This window comes from Nannospalax galili, unplaced genomic scaffold (assembly GCF_000622305.1).
Source record: "Nannospalax galili isolate Female #2095 unplaced genomic scaffold, S.galili_v1.0 scaffold77, whole genome shotgun sequence".
NCBI classification, from domain to species: Eukaryota; Metazoa; Chordata; class Mammalia; order Rodentia; family Spalacidae; genus Nannospalax; species Nannospalax galili.
Genome location: NW_008341457.1, coordinates 311,359 through 335,544, shown reverse-complemented (window position 1 = coordinate 335,544; position 24,186 = coordinate 311,359). Strand labels below are relative to the sequence as shown.

At 43.9% G+C, this 24,186-nt stretch overlaps 1 protein-coding gene across 1 annotated transcript in view; it reads left to right on the top strand.

The window, feature by feature from the left end:
- Adgre1 (adhesion G protein-coupled receptor E1) overlaps window positions 1-24,186 on the top strand; it is an 81,947-nt gene that overhangs the window by 3,850 nt on the left and 53,911 nt on the right. The window contains exons 2-6 of the mRNA XM_017799094.2: window positions 6,967-7,023; window positions 20,341-20,487; window positions 22,167-22,319; window positions 22,435-22,554; window positions 23,487-23,633. Of these exons, the coding sequence (XP_017654583.2) occupies window positions 6,967-7,023; window positions 20,341-20,487; window positions 22,167-22,319; window positions 22,435-22,554; window positions 23,487-23,633 (624 nt within the window). The remainder of the gene's footprint in view (window positions 1-6,966; window positions 7,024-20,340; window positions 20,488-22,166; window positions 22,320-22,434; window positions 22,555-23,486; window positions 23,634-24,186) is intronic.

Sequence of the window (24,186 nt, the reverse complement as noted above, 5' to 3'; positions counted from 1 at the left end):
CCCTCCCTCCCCCCCTCGCATGTGTATGCCATAGCCTGGGGGTCAGAAGACAATTCCAGGAGTTGGTCCTCGTCATCTACCTTGTGAGGGGTCTACTGTTGTTCACCAGTGCCTACACCAGGCTAGTTGGATTGCAAGCTTCTGGTTGCTGCTGTAGGAGTGCTGGAGCTACAGACATGCATTATGGCTTAATGTATGTTCTAGGGATCTGAACTCAGGTCCTCATGCTTACACAGCAAACCCTTTACCCACTGAGTCACCTCCCCATCCAAGTATTTTTTTTTTTTTGAGATGGGGTCAATTGTAGTCCAGGCTTGCCTTGAGCTCACTACGTAGCTGAGGATGACCCTGAACTTTTAATACTCCTTCCTCCACTTCCCAAGTGCTGGGATTTGCCTTTGGAATCTGGATGCGTAAACATTATGCTCTGCCATTTGTAAAGTGATAAGCAATACAATTTCTGTTAGCTATAATGGATGGAATGTTGGGAGTTTGGGTTTGTGAGATTATTTTCAGGATTTCCTTCCTTTATTTGCTATTAACATATATTAACTGCACAAAGTAATGGGTTTCATGATGACATTTCCATATATGAGTGTAACACTCTCTGATCATATTCAAATCCACGATGGCCCTTTCTCATCCCCTCCTCCCTGTCCCTATCTACAGCCCTAACAGTCCCAGTTTTCCTTCATATCCCTTCCCTACTTAATTTCTGTGTGAGAAAAAAACATGATGCTTGTCTTGGTGAGTCTTATTTCACTTAACACGATGATCTCTAGTTCAATTTTTGTGAAAATTAATCATTTCACTTAGAAATTCTTTGATAATTTTATGCATGTATATGATGTAATATGATCGTATTCATTCCCCATTTCCCTCCTCCTCTTCCTCCTCCTCCTCCTTCTCCTCCTCCTCCTCCTCCTCTTCTTCCCCTTCTGCAAAAAAAAATCCTTCTGCCTCTAATTAGTGCTGCCTATATCCAGTGGAGCATGAGCTACTTACAAGCAGTCACCTCCTCAAAGAAAAATGACTCTCTCTCCCTCAGCCACCATCAGTTGCCAATAGCTCCTCAGCTAGGGGTGGGGTCTCATGAATCCCCTCCCCACTTCATGCTGAAATTTTGACTGGCTTGATCTTGTACAGGTAGCCGCAGTGGCTGTGAATTCATGTCTGCAACAGCTCTGTCAAGTTCCCTGAGCCTTGGAGGATGTGAGTTGATGTAGATGTCCCATTTAGGGCTGAGGACTCAATCACTTACTCTCATCACCTTGAATAATTTCATTGTTAAGACTCACTAAAGCTCCATTACATACATGCATATCATACATATGTACATGCATGTATATTGGGTTATCCATTACCTGTTGCCAGACATCTTGGCTGATTCTATATAACTTGACTAATGTCAATAGTGTTGTGATAAGTATATGAGTGAAAGTATCTCTACAGTAAGCTGACTTGGACTTTTTTGAATCTATGACTGGTTGTCTCCTTTAGAAGGAGCAAGTGAAACTCGGCATGGTGGCATGTACCTGGGATCCCAGCATCCAGGAGGTTGACACAGAAAGACCGTAAGTTTGAGGCAAACCTAGTGTGGTTTAAATGCGAATGTCCCATTGGCTCCAAGTATTTGGACATTTTGTCCCCAGTTGTCAGTGCTGTTTTGGGAGCTCTTAGAAGGTGTGGCCATGCTGGAGGAAGTGTGTCACCGTGGCAGGCTTACAGAGTTCTTAAGCCTTGCTGGGTCTTGAGTTGTTCTCTTGCTTCCTGTGCTGGCATGAAGATGTGAGAGTTTAGCTTCCGCTCCTCTTCCGGCCACTTCTGCCACCATGCCTCCTTGCCATGATGGACTGACTCTTGGCCCCTTGGAACTGTAAGCTAAATAAACTCTTCCTTTTATAAGTTCTCTTGGTCATGGTGTTTCTATCACAGCAACAGAAAAGTAACTAATACAGCTGGGTTACATAAAGATCCCTTGTCCCCAAACCAAACCAAACCAAACCAAACCAAACCAAACCAAAAGAAGCAAAACAAAAGGAGAAATTGGCTTGTGGACTTCAAATACAGGAGTGTAGTATTGGTCCTTTCACGTGTCAAAACTTATATCCATCACTAACACCACTTACTCTGCCCTGAAGTTAATTAGTAAAGAATTGCACTGAGGACTAGGGTGTAGTTCAGTGGGTAGTGTGCATGAACAAAGCCCTGAGTTCCAACCCCAGCACCACAGGTGTGGTGATGCATGACTACAGTTATCATCCCAGCACTAGAAAGGAGAGGCAGGATCATGCTGATGATACATTGATGGTGATAACTACACAGATAGTGATGATGATGGTGATGACCACACAGATAGTGATGATGATGGTGATGACCACACAGATAGTGATGATGGCCATGATGGTAATGTTGATGACCACACAGATAGTGATGATGATGATGGTGGTGGTGACTGCACAGATAGTGACGATGATGGTGGTGATGACATAGTGATGATGGCAATGTTGATAAGAACACAGATAGTGATGATGATGGTGATGGTAATGACCACACAGTGATGACCACACAGACTGTGATGATGATGGTGATGACCACAGAGATAGTGACGATGATGGTGATGACCACACAGATAGTGATGATGATGATGGTGGTGGTGACTGCACAGATAGTGACGATGATGGTGGTGTTGTGTGTGTGTCTGTGTGTATGTACATATATGCATGTGTATGTGGAGGTCAGAAGTTAATGTCACGTGACTTCATCAATCTCTCTTCACTTTTATTATTATTTTTTGAGATAGGTTCTCTCGCTGAAACAGGAGCTCACTGATATGGCTAGGCTGGGTGGCCAGCAGGCTGCAGGAATCCTCCTGTTCCCACCTCCCAGCACGGAAATTTCAAGCGTGCACTGCTACATCTTGCTTTTTATGTGGTGCTTGGGATCTGAACTCACGTTCTCACGCTTCCACAGCAAGTGCCTTTTGAACTGTGCTGTGTTCTTGGGCCTTAGTGTATGTTTTTGAAAATCTGCCAGAATCATTTCTGTAATACTAAAGAAAATAATAAAGATAAAACCAAACAAAATACCTTAATTATGTACACATACATACATACACATAAAATTATGTATAATTTTATAAATAACATGTAAAATTTCCACTTTCACTTTTGTGTACAAAAGTGGGTTTCATTACAACATTTATTGTGTTTATTTTTTAAAACAGTTTTTTTGAAATAGGATCTCACTATGTAGTTCTGGCTGGTCTGGAACTCACAGAGATCTGCCTGCTGCTGTCTCCAAAGTGCTGAGATTAAATGTGTGTGTGTGAGTGTGTGCACATGCCACAGTGCACACGTGAAGGTCTGAAAACAACATGCAGGAATTAGTGCTCTCTTTCACCATGCGGTTCCTGGGGATTCACGTCAGGTCAGGCTTGGTGACAGGTGCCTTGACCTGCTCAGTTACCCTCACATTACATTATATATTTTATACAAGATATATCTATCTATATCTATGTATATTTTTAGTTTGCTCAGATTTGACCCAATTAATTATATTTTTAATTTCATGAATTGGATTATTTAGTTTCAATCTGTTTTTTTCTTCTTTTTAAAATTTATTTTCTGTGTATGAGCGTTATGCCCATATGTGTGTAAGTGCACCTGTGTTGTGCAGTGCCCACAGAGGACAGAAGAGGGCGTCAGATCCCCTGGAACTGGAGTTACAGACACTTGTTAGCCACCCCATGGGTGCTGGAATTCAAACCCGGGTCCTCTGCAAGAACAACCAGTGCTCTTAACCGTTGAGCTTCTCTCCAGCACCTGTTTTTAGTTCTTAAACTACATATGTTTTGGAGTCAGATGTGCTACCACTGTGCCACGAGGCCAGCCACACATATATTTTTATATAAACACTCTATAAGTGTTTTTCTGATTTCACTGAAATCGTTTTCTGTCTGTATTTTCTTGTCTCTGAGTTTCATCAAGATCATTATTTTGAATTTCTTTTCATGCATCCTATAATTTCCCTTTTCAGTTAGGGCTGTTACTTCGAGCACTGTTGTGGTCCTTTCAGGATGTTACGCTTTGCTTTTTCCTGTTGGCTGTGTCCCTTAGTTGATATTTGTGCAGCTGATGGAACAGACACCGCTTTACACTTTGTGGAGTACCCTTCACATGAAAAGAGCCCCACAGAGTCCACTGGGCAGGGTGCGTAGGCATGTCTCCTCCTCCTCTTCCTCTTCTTAGTCGTCCTCCATTTCCTCCTGCCCTCCCCTCTCTTCCATCTCATCTCCTTCCTCTCCTTTCTTATTCTGTCTCCTCCTCTTTCTTCTCTGCTGTCTCCTTCCTAATCCTCTTCCTTCTTCTCCCTCTCCTTCTCTTCCTCCTCCTCCAATTCTTCCCACCCACCTGCCCTCACCGCCTCCTCCCCCTCTTCCTCTTTCTCCATCTACTCTCCGTCCAACTTCTCCCCTTCTTCCTCTTCTTCCATCTTCATCTTGTTCTGGGAATTACACCCAGGGCCTTACCCATTAGGGTCTTCCGCTGGAATCAGTGGTAGCAGTGCCCATGAATGCCTCACTGCTCTGGGCTGTGGCTGTCTTTGAAGGCACGGGTGCTGTTTTGCTTAGGATGGGGCCTCTGGGAGGACTAGTTCCCAGGTCCTAGGGGCTGTTTTCTCACACAGGAAAGACTTTCTGAACTTGAATGGAGGGGTCTTTTGAAATAACTCAGTGAGATAGAAACAGCGAAGAAACATGGGATGAATGGGACAACATTAAGTGAACAAATATTTGCATTTGGGGTTCCAGAAGATGATATAGGAAAGGGCACGAAGATTAGCTTAATGAAAGAGTGTCCAAAGCCCTCCCAACTCTTAAGAGATCCAGGAAACTCAAAGGTGCCCAAATAGATTCACCCCAAAGAGGGTCTGTCTACAGCACATAATGGTAAGAGGATAAAAAGTCAATGACAGAAAATTCTAAACTTAACAAGAGAACAGCATCAAGCCACATGTAAGGGAACCTGCATTAGGCTTTCATCAGATTTTCAGCATAAATTTTGCAAACCAGGAGAGCATGACGCAATATATACATAGTATTTAAAGGGAAAAAACTCCTAGCCCAGAACAGTAGACACAGGAAATTTATTCTTTGGAAATGAGGAATAAAAATTTTCTCTGATAACTAAAGCCAAGAGGATCTGTCACCACTAGACTGGCCTTGCATATTTTGTTGAGGGAGTGCTGTGACTGGAAGCTTAGACAGAAGCTACAGCCATGAAAACACCTGGGGATCTAACTTGCTGGCAGATGCAAAATCTTAAACAAATTCTGAACCTGTAGAGGTAAGTTTGCTGGTGGAATGTTATATTCTTTTATACATTTAAAAAGAGATGCAGGAGCTGGGTGTGGTGGTGCATGTCTTTAATCCCAGCACTGTGACTTGCATGCACAAAACTTGCAGCCAGCCAAATTTCAACATGCATGCAGGGGTGCAGGATATTAACAATTGATAGTTGCTGGGGAGGGAGAGTTGGTTTTATTTGGTGGGGCCACGGGTAGGCTGCCCATGCTCCAGTAGATGGTCCTACACTTACGTACACACTGGCACCCTTAAGTGGACTCAGTAGGTTTATAAGAACAGCACATGAAAGTGGGAGGGGAATGTGAAGGGAGGATAGGTGAGGCACTGGAGGGGTGGATTTAATAAGGATGCATTATATGCATGTATGAAATGCTCAAACAATAAATAAAAAATGCCAAAAGACCCCAACTAGAAGAGAGGATTTCAAATGTTCTCACTAAAGGAAATAATAAGTCTTTGAGGTCAAACGTAAGAGTTAAAGACAAGTAGCAAAAAGCCCCATTAAAAAATAAAGAGTATGTGAAGCTGTTCAGGAAAAACTGATGGGGAGATGTGGGAGGAGTTGGAGGGGAGGGATTGGGCATGGATTTTATCAAAACACCTTATATGCATGTTTGAAATTCTCAATATTTTTTTTTAAAGTTAAAAAAAAAAAGAGTTAAAAACAAAACAAGACTTGCCCACACAAGAGGCACATGAAATTGGCTGACAGGACTAGTTGGGAAGGAGAACGTGCTCAGGGGGTGTGAGAGGGAAATAAGAGATAGTCATGGGGGGGCGTTAGGGTCCCAATACAGTGAATATAAGTCAGAGCTAATAAATAAATAGACCAGGTGTGGTGGCCCTCGCCTTTAATCCCAGCACCTGAGAGGCAGAGGCAGGTGGATCTCTGTGAGTTTGAGGCCAGCCTGGTCTACATAAGGAGTTCCAGGCCAGCCAGGGCTATATAAAAAGACACTGGTTCAAAGAAAATTAAAATCATGAAAGAATCCCAACAAAATAAAGTTATAGGAGCTGTAGAGCTGGCTCAGTGGGTAAGAGCCCTCACTGGCTGCTCTTGCAGAAGACCCGAGTCTGGTTCCCAGCAACCACATGGTAGCTAAGAACCATCTGTAACTCCAGTTCCGGGGAATCTTCTGCCATCTTCTGGACTCCATAGGTACTGCACTCACATAATTAAAAACAGAACAAAACAAAACAGCCAGGTATGGTGGCGCATACCTTTAATCCCAGCACTCCGGAGGCAGAAGCAGGTGGATCTCTGAGAGTTCAAGTCCAGCCTGGTCTACATATAGGGTTCCAGGCCAGGTGGGGCTACAGGGAGACCGTCTCAACAACAACAACACAACAACAACAACCACCCAATCCAATCCAAGCCAAACCAACACAAAACAAAGTCATAAACTCCAAGAAAACAAAACCCCAAATGCACAAAAGTCAGAAATGGTCACTGTGAAGATTATGGAAATAATGTGTGTCTCCCCAGTTGGGTTTGCCATCCAACGTTGTCAAACTTGCTTATGTGAGGTCAAGCCAGTACTAGTTTTTCAGGTTGAACAGCAAAAGCTTTTTCCATGGTATTTTCCTTCTTTTCACAGGGTGCACTGGTATGCACAGATGGGGAATGACCATGCTACCCACACTGGGACAAAAGGGTAAGTTAGCAGAGAGACGTCACATGACTGTTTTGATTAAATGGTGTTTCCTGGAGATGAGTGCTCTTATGTCCCAGGAGACCCTGGGAGTAAGATACAGGCAGAAATACTCATATTTAGGCCCACTGATTCCTGCTCCAGGCAATTTCTTTTGATCCCTCAAATTTCTGTGTGACCCCAAGATAGAGGCACAACTTCTCCGATCTTCAGTTTCTTTAACTGTAAAATGCAGCGAATGATGTTCATACTTCACAGAGATGCTGTGAAACCTGTCCTCCCTTATTAGTATGTCCCTATGGCCACATCCTGAAGTCTTTAAAAATTCTCTCTTCCAGTCCTGTAATCATTGTTCTTGAGATAATAATAGGGACATTAGAATATCTTTTTTTTTCATAGTTATTGACTTTCAAGATTGTGTCTTTCTGGCAATTTTGTAATCCAACTTGGTCATTAATCTGACCCTTCTTATTTCTCCTGTTATCCGGCTTTTGCTACAATAAGTATCTGAGATAATCAATTCACAAAGAGAAAAGCTTACATCATATTATATTTTCAGAGGTCTTAGACCATGGTTGGACCTGGAGCTTTTGGCTTGTGGTAGAATTTGTCAGCAGAAGCACATGTGGAAGAAAATTTCTCAGTTTATGCCTGGGAAGAAAAAAAGACAGAGAGGCGGGTCTGACGTCTCCTCCAGTGGCGTGCCCCCGATAATCTAAAAAATCCCACTCTTCATCATGTCTTTGAAAATCTACTCTTTGATAACTGCATACATGTATGTAATGTATCTTGATCACACTTGATCACCCACTTCCACCTTCCGCTCCAACTTCTCAGCTGTTCCCGCCATCCTCCGCCTCTCACATTCTTTCTGTTTCCCTTCTGTGGTGGTTCACCATTTATTTTTGTGTGATGCAAATATGTGTACATATGTATATGTATAATCTATATAAATACCATCTCACCTCTTAAAGGTTCTTCACCTTCCAATAATGCTAAGAGGAGACAAAGCCTTTATCACATAGATTTTGGGGGGACAGACACCTAAGTTCCAGACTTCAGCATTGTACATCTGCTGCTAAAACATCTCCATTTCTCCTGAAAAAAGATTAAAGCCTTTGCTAGAGCGGCTGAGGCACAGATGAACCATATCAGTGTATTTCAAAAAATCATCATTTAAAATGAAAAATTAACATTACTTATTATGGTGCATGTACATGTGTGTTTGGCATGTGTGGCATGTGGAAGAGAGGACAATTTTATGGAGTGGATTCCCTCCTTCCCCTCTTTACGTGGCCTCCAAGGAGTGAGTTCAGGGCCTCAGGCTTCTTCAGCAAATGCCTTTTCCATCTTGCTGGCCCTAAAAGTGTTTTTTACCAGCATGTAGTAATTGTGCACGATAGTGTTTCATTATGACATTTTCATACATGTGTATAATGTACTTTGATCATGTTCACCTACTGCCCTTTCCTGACCCTTCCCACTCCTGCTGACCCTCTTCTTCCCCACTAGCCCCTGCTGACTTTCATCCTTTTTTTTTAGTGACCTGATGAGTTTCATTGAGTTGCTCACATGAGCATGGAGTTGCTCACATGAGCATGGGTGAGAGGTTGTTTACCGGAGCTTGGGCACCTTACCAGTGGCTACACCACTGAGGAAACTTGCTTCTCTCTCTCTCCACCAGCAATCATTAACTGTCCATCAACCGTCAGTGATGGGTGGGGCCTCGTGAGCCCCTCCCCCTTAGCAACCATTAACTATCAATCTTCAAGGAGGGAGGGGCTTTGTGAGCCTCTCCCCTTAGCAATCATTAACTATCAATCCTCAGTGAGGGGTGGAGACTTGTGAGACCCCTTAACAACTGGTAGCTGTCTATAAATCCTCAGGGAATCACCCCTCCCCCTTAGCAACTTTAGCTGTCTATAAATCCTGATAGGGGTGGGGCTTTGTGAGCCCCTCCCCCTTAGCAACCTTAGTGTCTATAAATGCTCAGATAGGATCTGGGCTTTGTGAGCCCCTCCCTTTCCCTGGCCGTGTGCAGACCGACCCAGTCTTGTGTGGATCTCGTGCTGTGAGTTCAAGCATTCTGCAGCCATGTCCTGCCTGGAGTCACGTTCACCCCTTCCTCTGGCTCTGACCTTCCTTCGGTCCTCTCTGGTGTGATGTTCCCTGAATCCTGCGTTGATGGGTGACATAGATTCCCACTCAGCGCTGAGCATTCAACGGTCACTTATTCTCAGTGCTTTGACCAGTTGCAAATCTCTGCAGTCACTGCTCCAAACCCCTCAACCTTGATGAGATGTTTGTCATTGTGGGATGGACAGGCTGCATCAGTCTTCACAGCATTGGGGTCCAGCCTGGAGATGGTACCATACAGTGAAGGCAGGCTCATGAGGAGGACTACCTGTCTCACTGGGGATGGGGTGGCTCCAACCATATGGGGCCCCATGTGGGGTGAACATGGTAAGGTGGTCCTGAAGGGGGCTCCTCCAATACCTAATAAAGACCCATTGCCATGGCAACCACAGGTATCCTAGGATCTGTTCCCACAGAATAGGTGTGTCTGTGTCAGTGTGTGTGCATACATGTGTGAGTGTGTGTGCATGTGTATGTCAGTGTCTGTGTGTCTCTGTGTGTCAGTGTATGCCTGTGTATATGTATGTGTCTGTGTATATACATCTCTGTGTGTGTGTGTGTGTGTGTGTTTGCCTGTATGTCTGTGTGTCAGTGTACGCCTGTGTGGGTATATGTATCTGTATGTGTGTCTGTGTGTACATCTCTGTGTGTATCTGTGTGTGTCTGTCTGTCACTGTGCATGTCTGTTTATGTGTTTGTGTGTGAGTGTGTTAGAGTCTGTGTATGTTAGTGTTTATGTGTGTCAGTTTCAGTGTGTGTCCATGTGTGTCTGTTTTTATGTGAGTGTCTGTATACATATGTGTATGTGTGTGCATCTGTGAGTGTGTCTGTGTGTGTCAGTGTTTGTGTCTATGTATGTGTCTGTGAGTATGTGTCTGTCCTCCTCTCTCCTCCTCTTCCCTACAGGTTATGGTTAGTTTTAACTGTCAACTTGACACACTGTAGAATCATCTGTGAAGAGGGCCTCAGTGAAGGATTACCTAGATAGATCAAGTTGGCCCATGGACATGCATGTGAGGGCTTTTTTCTGAATTGGATTAATTGAGGTGGGATGACCCAGTTCACTGTGGGCAGCACCATTTCTTGGGTTTGGGTCCTGGACTGTGTAAGAGCAGAGAAGTCAGCTGAGCACCAGCACACGTGCACTCATCTCTGCCTTGACTGTGGGTGTGCTCTGACCAGCTCTCTGAAGCATTTCCCCTCAGTGAGGGACTGTAATCTGGAACTGTGGACTAGAACAAACCCTTTCTCCCCTATGCTACTTTTTTTGAGGATATTTTATCACAGCAACAGAAACAAAACCAGGGCATCACATGCATGAAGCGACCAGGCTTAGGACGTGCCTGGGAAGGTCTCCCAACAAGCAACTCCAGTCCATTACTTTCAAATGTGATGCCAGACTCAGCAGGAAAGCCTTCCATTGTATCTCAGCAACCAAGGGAGGGGGTGTGCTGCCATCCCATTCTACACGGCAGAAGAGCCACCTACAGGGAGGAATGGGCATGCTCAAGGGCGTACACATCCAGCCAGTCTCAGCTCAGATTTGAAAATGGATCCACCTGACATTGCTGGTCTTTCTACTACAGGGCTTTCTAAATGCCAGGCACATAGTAGGTGCTTCGTTTAGGGCTTCCTGACTCAAAGCAGAAGGGAGATTCAGGGTATACTGTTGCAATCCTGTTGTATTAGTCAGTTTTCTGCTGCTGTGATAGAACGTCCTGACCAAAATCAAGTTATGGTAGAAAAGGGAGTGAGAACAGGAAGTGGGGCCAGGCTGTAAAACCTCAAACCCCGCCCCTTGTGATGTGATTTCTGCAGCAAAACTCCATCACCTGAAGGTCCCATAACCTCCCTAAATACAGCCAGCAGCTGGGGACTTGGTGTTCAAACAGAGCCAGCAGCTGGGGACCTGTGTTCAAACACGTGAGTGTATGGTGGACATTTCATATTCAAACACAACACCTATACCAAAACTTTGGGTGTTTAAGTCTAGTATCTCTGTGACAAGCTCATCCAAGTTGTATGAGTCTGGATAGTTGAGTTACTGATTAATTCATCCCAAACCACTTGTCAGGCCACTCATGAATGCCAGGCAGGAGTGGTAAATAGACGGTTGTTGTTTTTAATATTCTGCTTTGTTCCTTGTTTTTGTTTTTCTAAGACTGATCATCCTGTCCTCACACATCGTGTGTGAGATAGCAGAAAAGAGAATAGAAGCAAAAACTGCTTCCATAGAATCCCAATTTCTTTAAGGGTCTGTCCTAGTTTCATTCTGTTGCTGTGATAAAACACTCTGACTGAAAGCATTTTGAGGAGAAAAGGGTTTCTTTGACTTAGACTTCCAGGTCACAGTCCATCACTGAGGGAGGTCAGGAGAAGTCAGGGCAGGAACTCAAGGCAGGACCTGGAGGCAGAGGCCACAGATGACGCTGCTTGCTGGCTGGCTCTCTGTCTCATTCAAGGCTCATGGTCAGCCGGCTTTCTTACACAGACCAGGACTGCCTGCCTGAGGGATGGTGCCATCCACAGTGGGCTGGGCTCTCATTTAATTAATTAATTAATTAATTAATCAATTAATTAATTAAATTCTTATATGCATGAGTATTTTGTCTGCACGTATGTAAGTGTACCATATACCGTTCCTGTGTGCAGTGCCCGCAGAGGCCAGAAAAAGGCATTGAATCCCCTGGAACTGGAGTTACAGACAGTTGTTAGTGGCCATGTGGGTGCTGAGAACTGAACCTGGGTCCTCTGCAAGAGCAGTCAGTGCTCTTTAACTGAGGAGCTGTCTCTACAGTCCTACATTTTGTTTCATGTCTGTGTGTCTGTGTATCTGATGATACATGTAAAGGTCAGAGGACAGCTCACAGGAGTTGGTTCTCTCCTTCTACCAAGTAGAAGTCCTGGGGATTGAACTCAGGTCATGAGACTTGGCAGCAAGCACCCTTATCTGCTGAGGCCCCTCACAGGCCCTATGTCAACTTTTAATTTTTTTTTGCTTTTTTGATTTCATTTTTCTGACACAGGGTCTCCCTGTAGCTCCAGCTGCCCTGGAATTCATTATGTAGACCAGGCTGGGCTCGATCTCACAGAGATTTACCTGCTTCGGCCTCCTGAGTGCTGGGATTAAAGGTGTGCATAAGCACACCTGGCTGATTTAATTATTTAAATTAAAAATGTATTCTTTGAGAATTTCATACATGTCTACAATGAAATATATCTGCCCTGTTTCCTCCTCCCGCGACCTCTGCGAGAGCAGTGCTCTTAACTGCCGAGGCAGCTCTCCAGCCCCTGGCTTTGAATTCTTGATGCTCTCAGTGCTGGGATGACAGGAGTGCGCCACCATATCTTGCCCCCACTTATTTTCTTCCGAGAATTATTTATGATCTTTTAAAAAGCAGACACCAGCTGTTAATTGTAGGGATATTTTAAAACAAAAGGCCTCTATTGAAGTTATTTGGAAAACTGTCTTAAGAAAGTGACATTTTGGTTGATACGCAAGGATGAAGGCATTGAAAGCACACAGGCAAAATAGTAGGGAGAGGCGAGGGCAAGCCTTGTGTCTGGAACAGCATTACAGAGGTTTTGAGGCTGGGGGAGAGTCTTGGAGAACTTTGTCCTGAATTTTGGCTCCTGGGCAAGGCAGGGTGGGAGCCAGGGAAGGTCGGCAGGCACCCTGCCTAATGGAACAGGGTTTTTAATTCTGGTTTTGAAAGGACTTGAAGTCTGAGAGATTTAAGATAAAGGATGCTGGAAGTCTGCAAAGAGGCCAGCACAGGGAGAAGAGGAGGCCAGAACAGAGAGAGAGATGATCTGCAGCCTCATGCACGCACAGGTGGGAATCTCAGAGAGAGTTGTGCAGGAGCTGAGGGCTTGGCTCAAGACCAGTGTGCAAAAGCAGGAGCTGCACACGTCACCTGCAGCGACCCATTGCTTAGTCTTGGGTACTCTGCCAGGGGTGCCATTTGATGCCTACACTATCATTGCGTTTGTGTTTTTATGCGTACATAGTAATTATCCACTGTCAGGTTTTACTATGACATTTTGACACACATAGGTCATGTAACTTGACTGTATCCCTCCCCATTGCCCTCTCTTGCCCCCTCCATCCACCCCACTCTCACTGATTTCTTTCTTTTTTCTAACTTAAAAAAAACATGGATTTCCCAATCTTACTGAGAAAGAAATCAGGGGGAAAATTATTTGATTCTTAATAGCCTGAAAACAAAACAAAAAACATCATAGGCATAGAGGAAGAAGACTCACAGGATAACTGTACGGACCGGATCTTCAACAGGACTGTAGCAGAAAATTTCCCCAAATTAAAGAAAGGCGTCCCCATACAAATACAAGAGGCATATAGAACACCAAATAGACAGAACCAGAAAAGAAACTCTCCACGGCACATCATAGTAAGAACACTAAGCTTACAGAACAAAGAGAGAACACAAAGCTGCAAAAGAGAAACAAGTCACATAAAGGAAAACCCATCAGAATCACAGCTGACTTTTCAGTGCAAACTATGAAAGCCATAGAGCCTGCATGCCAACCCAGATTACTTTACCCAGCAAAAATGTCTATTATAGTTGAAGGGGAAAGAAAAATCTTCCCTGACATAAATAGGCTGAAAGAATTCACGTCCACAAAACCAGCCCTTCAGAGAGTACTTAATACAAAGAGCTGAAGAAAGGAATGACTATACCCATGGGGTGACAGAAAGAAACTTAATGAAGGTGTAACTGTGGAAACACACAGTTACACCAAGAAGGTGAACAGAAATCAAAAGAACAGGAACCAATACACATCCTTCATTAATAACTTTAAATATCAATGGACTGAACTCCCAAGTCAAAAGACACAGGCTAGTTGAATGGATTAAGAAACAAAATCTGGGGGTTGGCGAGATGGTTCAGCGGTTAAGAACATTGGTTGTTCTTGCAGAAGACCCGGGTTCGAATCCCAGCACCCACATGGCAGCTAACAACTGTCCATAACTCCAGTCCCAGGGGATCCAACAGCCTCTTCTGACCTCCTCGGGCATTGCACAACACAGGTGCACTTACCTACATGCAGGCAATACACGCACACACATAAAATAAAAATAATAAATAAAATAAAAAAGAAACAAAATCCATCTTTTTGTTGTCTGCAAGAAACCCATCTCACTTTCAAGGACAGGCACTACCTTAATGTGATCTGTATATCTAAAGAAGATCTATACCCAATACTACTTAATTTATTCAAAAAGATAGAAACAGAGTTCAAATTTCTTCTATGGAACCAGTATCATTCTAATACCAAAACCAGGCAAAGATAGAACAAAAAAGAGAAAACTTTAGATCCATATCCTTAATGAACGTAGATGCAAAAATTCTCAACAAAATACTTGTAAACTACATACAGACACACATGAAAAAGGTCATTCACCATGATCAATTCAGCTTTATTCCAGAAATGCAGGAATGGTTCAATATACATAAGTCAATAAATGTCATAAATCATATAAATGGACTCAAAGACAAAAACCACATGGTCATCTCAATAGATACCGGGAAAGCCTTTGCCAAAATTGGACACACATTTATTTTCAAAGTCCTAGAGGGAATTGGACTGGAGGGAACATACCTCAACATAATTAAGACTATAGACAACAAACCCACAGCCAACATCATTCTAAATGGAGAAAAACTGGAAGTATTTCCATTAAATTCAGGAACCAAACAAGGGTGTCCACTATCTCCACTCCTTTTGAACATAGTGCTTGAAACTCTTGCAAGAGCAGTAAGACAAGAGAAGAAAATTAAAGGAGCACTAATTGGAAAGGAAGAGGTCAAATTATCCCTTTTTGCAGACTGTATTATAGCTAAGAGATGCCAAAAATTCCACCAGAAAACTCCTGGAAATGATTAACACTTTCAGGAAAGTGGCAGGTTACAAAATTAGTCTACAAAAATCAGTAGCCTTTCTATATACCAATAACAAGCAATCAGAGAAAGAGCACATGGAAACACTCCCTTTCACAATAGCCTCAAAAAAAAAAAATCTCGGAATAAACCTGACCAAAGACATTAAAGAGCTCTACAATGAAAATTTCCAACCTTTAAAGAGAGAGATTGAGGAAGACGTCAGAAGATGGAAGGACCTCCCACGCTTATGGATTGAAAGAACTAATATTGTGAAAATGAGCATCCCACTAAAAGTCGTTTATAGATTCAGTGCAATGCCAATGAAAATCCCCATGATATTCTTCACAGAATTAGAAAAAAACATCCTAAGATTCATATGAAAGCACAAAAAACCTCGGATAGCCAAAGCAACCCTGAGCACTAAGAGCAATGCTGGGGGAATTACTATACCAGATTTTAAACTGTATTACAGAGCTATAGTCATAAAAACAACATGGTGCTGGCACAAAAATAAACCTGTAGATCAATGGAACAAAATTGAAGACCCAAATATGAGTACATTCAATCTCAGCCACCTGGTGTTTGACAAAGGGGCCAAGAACATTCACTGGAGGAAAGACAGCATCTTCAGCAAATGGTGCTGGCAAAAGTGGATCTTCACTTGGAGAAGAAGGAAACTAGTCTCTAGTCTTTCACCTTGCACAAAAGTCAACTTCAAACGGATTAAAGCCCTCAATGTGAAATCTGAAACTCTGAAACTGTTAGAAGAAAACATTGGCAATAACCTACAAGATATAGGGGTAGGAAAGGATTTTCTAAACCAGACATCAATTGCTCAGGAAACAAGGTCAGGAATCAACAAATAGGACCTCATTAAACTAAAAAGCTTCTGTACATCAAAGGAGGCAACCAGGGACGTGAAGAGAAAACCCACAGAATGGGAGAAAATCTTCACCAGTGACACAACTGACAGAGGTTTAACATCCAGAATATATAACCAACTCAAAAAACAAAGAATCAAGAAAACAAATAACCTAATTAAAAGATGGACTAAGGATCTGAACAGAGAGTTCTCAAAAGAAGAAATAAAGATGGTTAGGAAATATCTTAAAAAGTGTTCAACATCACTAGTAATTAAGGAAATGCAAATTAAAACCAGTCAAACTTTGCCCCAGTCAAACTGGCTAAGATCAAGAGAACAAATGATACCACATGTTGGAGAGGATGTGGGGAAAGGGGGAACACTCATCCACTGCTGGTGGGGCTGCAAATTTATTCAACCCCTATGGAAAGCAGTGTGGAGAAGTCTTTAAAAACTACAAATGAACCTACCATATGACCCAGTTATACCACTCCTTGGCATATACCCAAAGAATTGATCCTACTGCAGAGATACTTGTACAACCATGTTTGTTGTTGCTCTTTTCACAATAGCTAAGAGATGGAATCAGCGTAAGTGTCCCTCAACTGATGAGTGGATAATGAAAATGTGGTATATTTACACAATAGAGTTCTACTCAGTGGTAAAGAAAGACAAAATATGAAATTTGCAGATAAGTGGATGGAACTAGAAACCGCTATACTAATGAAGTAACCCAGACCCAGAAAAACAATGTATGTTCTCTCTCAAATGTGGAGCCTAGCACCAAGTCCGTGTAAGTATGTATCCAGACATAACTACAGGAGCCAGGATAATGAAAAAGAATCAGGGAAGTAAAGGGAAAGAAAGAACCTGAGAGAGAAGAACAGTAGAAACAGTAGTAGTAGGTGTTACTAAGTGAGAAATGGATAAAAATGGGGTTATTTAAATGGGAAGGGGGCAGGAGGGTTATACAAGGAACCTAGGGGATAAAGCGAAAGAAGGAGCTCAATAGAGGTGGGACCATAGGAGAAGGGTGTTATTAAGGGAGAAATGGGGGAAATGGGGACAATTTAAGTGGAGAAACCATGGTGGAAGGGTTAGACAGTGAGAGAGTGAGAGTGTGTGTGTGCGTGTGTGTGTGTGTGTGTGTGAGAGAGAGAGAGAGAGAGAGAGAGAGAGAGAGAGAGAGAGAAAGGAGAGCTAGCTAGTTTAAAAAAAACCCGGGGAACCATGTTAGTCCAACAACCTACTGACAAACTACACATACATTATCTCACACAGAATCTTTGTATATAGCTAATGGCTACATAACAAGAAACAGTGCCAGACAGGAGAAACCTTCCTTTGAGTTGTTGGCCAGGGTGGTCCAAGAGACTCCTGAAATTACTGAAGGCTATTGCCACAGCCCTTCATGGCCTCCCAGAACTTGAAGGTAAGACCCTACTGCTGAAGACAGAACATACTTCGGACACAGAATTTGGAGCAATAGAGCTGCAACTGACCTGCAACCACTTCCCCTGAAGGCAGCTCTCATAGCTTTGGAGAGCGCTATGAAGGTGCCAAGGGAAAACATCAACAGATGATCCAACACCAGCTTCAAGACCAAATAACCACATCAATGGCCAGCACAGCATATGTCATTGGTGCAGTACTGGCACTTTTATCTTGGGAGCATCAACAGCTACCTAATTGGACTAAAAGCCCACTCAGTGGGAGGAAACTCAACTGTGGTACTGTTGAGTACTGTTGAGTACAAATACACATGACTGGAGTGGTCATAGATCTTGGAGAAAACCCCAAGACTGTCACATCACTAGACTAATGTGATTTCTTACTATGTGCAAAATATGTACCCTTATATTTACAGACAAATATCCCAGTCACCACTCATCAAAGCAGCTCATTTTGTACCAGTCAGAGACTATCATCAAGTACCACAACCAATCACACACTGACGTTGTCTATGAATTGCCCAGGCCTATGGGACACATCTGCAATGCAACCTCTACACCTAAGGCTCATGGAACATAGAACAGGGATAAAGAAGAGGACACTGATGAATCTCTCAGTTCTCAGTAACGAAGCTCCCTCAGGAAGCAGAGGGCCAGGAACACAAAAGGTCACAAATGGCTAAAGTGTAGAGATCAAGAGTCTGCTGAATGATGGTCCTTGGACAGGGCTCCTTTATTAAACTACACCCACCCAAGGCTCAGGGACCATCTCGGAAGACGGGGTGGAAAGATTGTAAGAGCCATGGAGGAGGTACAGGACCATATGGAAACAGAGTCTTACAAGCTCCTGGGAAACTGTTCATAAGATTTTATGACAATGGTGTCAGCGTACACAAATCCACGCAAACTCAGGCAGACAAAACCCGGCACAGAACTGGGAAAATGCACAGCAGACCCAAATCTTATCTGAAGAAATAGTGTCAACTGATTGCTGCTAGGTGAAGAAGATCTAATCTTCCTAAAACAAGGGACTCTAGATAGGCTGAGCAGACCTCAGTGGATGGACTTGCACTGGGGAGCAACTGGGGATGCTGAAGACACAGTGGGCCTTAACACAATGACAGGGTATATGGGCCCCATTGGGGGGTGTGTGGGAAAGTGCCAGTGGGGATGGGGGCATAAAAGTGATTAAGATCATTTGACATGTTCCATATGAAATACACAAAAAATTCAATAAAAACAAATTAAAAAAACCCAAAACCAAAATACACACATACAAATCAACAACAGCAGCAACAGGGTCCCACCTTGGAATAAATGTAACCAATGAAGTGAAACACTTGTACACTGAAAACTTTAAAATATTGAAGAAATCAAGGAAGATGCTAGAAATAGAGAGCTTCCATGTTCACAAATCACAATATTAATATGAAAATGACTATCTTACCAAAAGTGGTACAGATCCAAGTCAATCCCAATCAAAATGATAACATCATTTTTCACAGAAACAGAAACAAAATCCTAAAATTCATGTGGAAGTTCAAAAGAACCCAGAGAGCCAAATCAATTCTGATGAAAAAGAATAATGCTGGAGATATTATTACCTGATTTCAAGTTATACTACAGAGCTATCATCATACAAACGGCATATACTGGCACAAAGACAAGCATGCAGATCACTGGTTCATCTACAATATCTACACTCATTTCATTGGCAAATCTTGCTGGTGTCACTTTTTATTTATTTATTTATTTATTTATTTATTTTAATTTTATGCATATGAGTGTTTTGCCTGCATGTACGTTAGTGCACCACATGTGTGCAATGCCCACAGATTACAGAAGAGGGTGTTATATCCCCTGGAACTTGTGTTATAGATGGCTGTTAAGCTGCCACGTGAGTGCTGGGAACGGAATCAGATCCTCTGCAAGAGCATCCAGTGCTCTTAACTGATGAGTCAGCTCTTCAGCCCTTTAACTTGCATTATAAGCACATCTACAAAGACCAGTTTCCAAATAACGTTATACTTATTGGCACCAGAGTTTAGGACACCAATATGTTTTTTAGGGAACCTAATTTAACACATGTATTTGAAACGCTATGGCCAAAAACAACTTATGGAAGAAAGAGTTTATTTTGGCTTCCTGTTCCAGAAGGAGAGTCCTTAAAGGCAGGGGAGGCATGGCAGCAGATAGCTGCATGAGGAAATGCAAGATCACTTCTTCACCCACAAACGCCAAGTAATAAGAGGGATCTGGGGCAGGGCTATAAGCATGCAAAGCCCACCCTCAGTGTTGCTAGAAGTTCTTCTGGGAAGCGTAACAGTGTCCAACCCCTTCTCCTTTGGTACTGACAATAAACTGAAGTATGAATTCACCAAATTGCGGTCTGGGAAACCAGTGTGTTTGTTGGGCTTGCTTACAGAGCAGTGGGTTTGGGCTTACTTACAGAAATGTGGGTGCTCCCCTCCTAAGGATGCACTGGAAAGTCTCTATCCAAGCATGGATGGCGACTTCCCTGTGGCCGTACAAGTGAGGAGAGAGCCTCCCCTCTGTACCTTTAGCCCCTCCCCTCGTGCAGTTAGGGTCCACTGGTTGGTTGGGGGTGTGGTTGACTTTCCCTGACCCTCTTTTCTTTCAGAAGGTAACAATTAACAACCTTAGCTGTGATGATCCTATGCAAGTGGTGCAAGCAAGCTTGGGAAGATGGTTCATGGTCTGTTTGTCAGATGACAGTCGTAACCAACACCCAGTGATATGCTTCCTCCAGTAAAGCTGGACCTCTAAAACCTCCCCAAACAGCACCACTAACTGGAAACCAAGTGTTCAAATACTTGAGCCTATGGGGGACATTTCTCACCCAAACCACCAGAGCATGTAACAGTCTCCTCTTCTGTATACTGAGCTCCTGGAACCACGCTCTGGTGCTTTAACTTGTGCTCACCCTTCCTTCTGTACTACACAGGTGTGAATGAGTGTGAGGATACCACCACGTGTCCAGCTTATGCCACCTGTAATGACACTGTGGACAGTTACTACTGCACTTGCAAAAGAGGGTTCCTGTCTAGCAATGGACAGAAACACTTCCGGGGCCCAGGAGTGGAATGCAAGGGTGAGTTCATGTTGTGTGGGACCAAAAATTGTTTCCACCGTGGGGCTTTTTCTCAGCAGACCCAAGCTAACAACTGTTCACCCTGGACAGGCACCACTCACAGACCAAATAAATGATTTTACCCAAGTTAAGCTTAGTGAGCCAATGAGTTTATTGGGGTTCCTTATAGAAGTGGGTGTGAGGCATTAGTTATAAGAGTGGGGATGATTCAAAGGCAGCTGCATCACTGCATGGGTGATGACTCATGAAAACTGCATTCCCAGGATTTCTTGCAACCACTTTCAGAGAGCTCAGTTGGTTGGACGGTCTTTTCTCTCCAGCAACTGTTTCTTGCTTGTCTAACCCTGGGGAGGGTCTTGGGATTCTTCTTTCAGCTTCTTCCTCCCTCCAGGAGGAGATTCTCAGTTCAGAAGGAATGGCTCCATGAGAGTTCACACCCCATCAAATCCTCTCATATTTGGAAGGGAGATCAGGTGACTCCGCTGTCCCCCACCCCTCCCCCCTTCACACCTTCTTTCTTTTCCTGTCTGTCCATTGTGACATCTAAGCACACAGGAACCTTTCGTCTCTCCCTGTCTTCTTTCCTCTCTCATTTTTCCCTTTCCCCTCCCTCCCTCCTCTTATTCTCTCTCATCCCTTTTCATCTGTCCATCCATCTGCCCATCCATCAATCCATCCATACATCCCCCCCATACATCCACACATCTATCCATCTGTCCATCCATCTGCCCATCCACCAATCCATCCATACATCCCCCCATACACCCACACATCTATCCATCTGTCCATCCATTTATCTGCCCATACATCTAGCCATGCATCTAACCCTGTGTATATCAGTCCATCCATCCATCCATCCATCCATCCATCCATCCATCCATCCACCATTCATTCATCTAGTCACCCCACCCATCTGTCCACCCATTAATCTATCCATCTACCCATTTATATATATGTCAGTCCATCCATCAATCCATCCACCCATCTTTCTACCCATCTACACATCTGTCATCCATCCATCCATCCATCCATCTGCCATCCACCTACCCATCTGTCCATCTTTACATAAGTCCATCCGTCCATCCATCCATCCATCCATCTGCCATCCACCTACCCATCTGTCCATCTTTACATAAGTCCATCCATCCATCCATCCATCCATCCATCCATCCATCCATCCACAAGGAAACCCATCTACACACACACATCCTTCCCTCCTTCCATTTCATTTTCCCTCCCTTTCCACCCATCCACCAGTTCATTTGTTTACCTAACTATTCATAGGGCGACCCATTTGCACATGCACCCCTACCTCCTTGGCCTCCCTTTCTCTGTTAGTGGGTTAGCATTCACCAACCTATTTGTTGGGACACCCACCCACCCACACACCCTTCCCTCTCTCCCCCTCTCCCTTTCTTTTTCTGACACCTGCTCACTGTAAAAGTTCACCGATGGTTGTGCTCCAATACTGGGCAACTCAAAAGAACAAAGTAGAGGTGTTGGATATTATTATGATCTAGCAACACAATTGTATGGCCTAGGAACCCTTCAACCATAGTTATAACAATGCTTGGATTCAAGAGGAGGGACCCTAGACCCCACCAAAGTGGTAGGCTATATTATTTCAGCCATTGTTTCCAGGATGAGAGCCATTTGCCACCAACATTTTCTCTGCTCAGATGTCAATGAATGTGTTGAAAGTACACCTTGTGGTCCTAACTCAATCTGCATAAATATCCCGGGGCGAGCCAAGTGCAGCTGTCTTAGTGGCTTCTCTTCTCCCACTGGAAACAACTGGATCCTGGGAAGTTCAGGTCAATTTCTCTGTACAGGTAATGTTTTCTGGCTCTTTGGCGTGGGTGCTTGGTGGACACCCGCCACTGGGATGAGCTGTCCAAGTTTAAGTGTCCAATCTCCTGTTCACTCACCATCTCCTCTGCCCTGCAGACATTGATGAGTGCCTCACCAGTAGGGTCTGCCCTGAGCATTCCCACTGTTCGAACTATGTGGGGAGCTACAGCTGCAGCTGTCGACCTGGATTCGTGTCTAGCGGCTCCACCTGTGAAGGTACACAGTACTTTTCATCACTTCTCAAATTATTTTCGTTCATTCTGGGGTTGGAACCCAGGGCCTTGCACATGATAACCAGGAGTCTATTCCTGAGCTCCATCCCACTCTTCTTGTGTATTTATTATTTCATAAATCCATACTTACATATGTGTATGTCTGTAAAGTGTACTGTGAGCACACTCATCCCACACCCTCTATTGTTTCCATGTACTCCTGCTGAGCCTCCTTTACTTTCCAACAGTTTCCTTCTAATTTCACACCTTTAAAATATTTTATTTTTATTTTGTGCGTATGAGTGTATTGCCTGCATTTCTGTGAGTGCACCCATGTGAGGCAACGCCACAGAAGTCAGAAGAGGGTGTTGGACCCCTGGAGCTGGAGTTAAAGATGGTTGTTAGCTGCCATTTGGGTGCTGGGAACTGAACCCAGGTCCTCTGCAAGAACAGCCAGTGCTCTTAATTGCTGAGCCAGCTCTCCAGCACCCAAATTCATGCCTTTTGTTTGTGGCCCACTGTTTAATTAGAGTTGCTTGCATGAGCATGCATGAGGGGTTATTTGTGGGCACCTTACCAGTGACTACACCACTGAAGAAAATCTCTTTGTGTATAAATCCTTAGGGAATGACAGGACCTTGTAAGCTCTTCTGTCTTAGCAACCATTAGCTGACTACAAATCCTCAAGGAGGGGTGGGGCGTCATGATCCCCTCCCACTTAGCAGCCGTTAACTCGCCACAAATCCTCAGGGAGGATCGAGGTCTCACCAGCATTTATTCTTAGGCTATACAGCTATGCTAATGCAAGGGAGGCTGGGAAGCATATGTTCCCAGGAAGAATCTGCCCCCAGTCAGCACACATGCGTCTCTGGTGTGTGGCTACCACTCCTTGCTTCCTCACTTGAGTTCACCTGACTTTTATCTTCATTTCATCAGATGAGGATGAATGTGAGAATCCCAATGCCTGCCCAGAGTACGCAACCTGCCACAACACTGTTGGAAGCTATTATTGTATGTGCAACTCAGGACTTGAATCTAGTGGTGGAGGCACAATGTTCCAAGGCCTGGAACAATCTTGTGAAGGTGGGTGGAGGTGTCTGCCACGTGTCTGAACTGTGTGAAAAGTGATGAAAGATCTGGGCTGGGTTTACAAAGCAAGACTTTTGTCTGAAGCTGAAGCCAATGCCTCCCTGCCTCCCTCCCTCCCTCTAGCAGTGTTTCTGTGAAATAGACCATTACCTCCCTCCCTCCTCCCTCCTTCCCTCCCTTCCTTCCTTCCCTCTATCCTTTTACTTCCTTCCTTCCTCCTTTTTCTTCTTTCCTTGAGTGTGGGCGTATCTATGCCATGGTGCTTGTGTGGAGGTCAGAGAACAATTTTGAAGGTCAGTTCTCACCGTCCCCCTTGTTGAGACAGGGTCTTTTGCTGTTTCTGCTCTGCTTGCTCAGCTGCCCCATGAGTTCCCAGGAGATTCTCCTGTCTCTGCCTCCATCTCACTGTAGGAATGCTGGGATTACTGAGGTATACCACTACATCCAGCTTTTTACATGGTTTTTTGAGATGGAATTTGGGTTGCTGGGCTTATTTAGCAAGTGCTTTTACCCATGCACCCTCTCTGGTCCCAATAAATACATATTT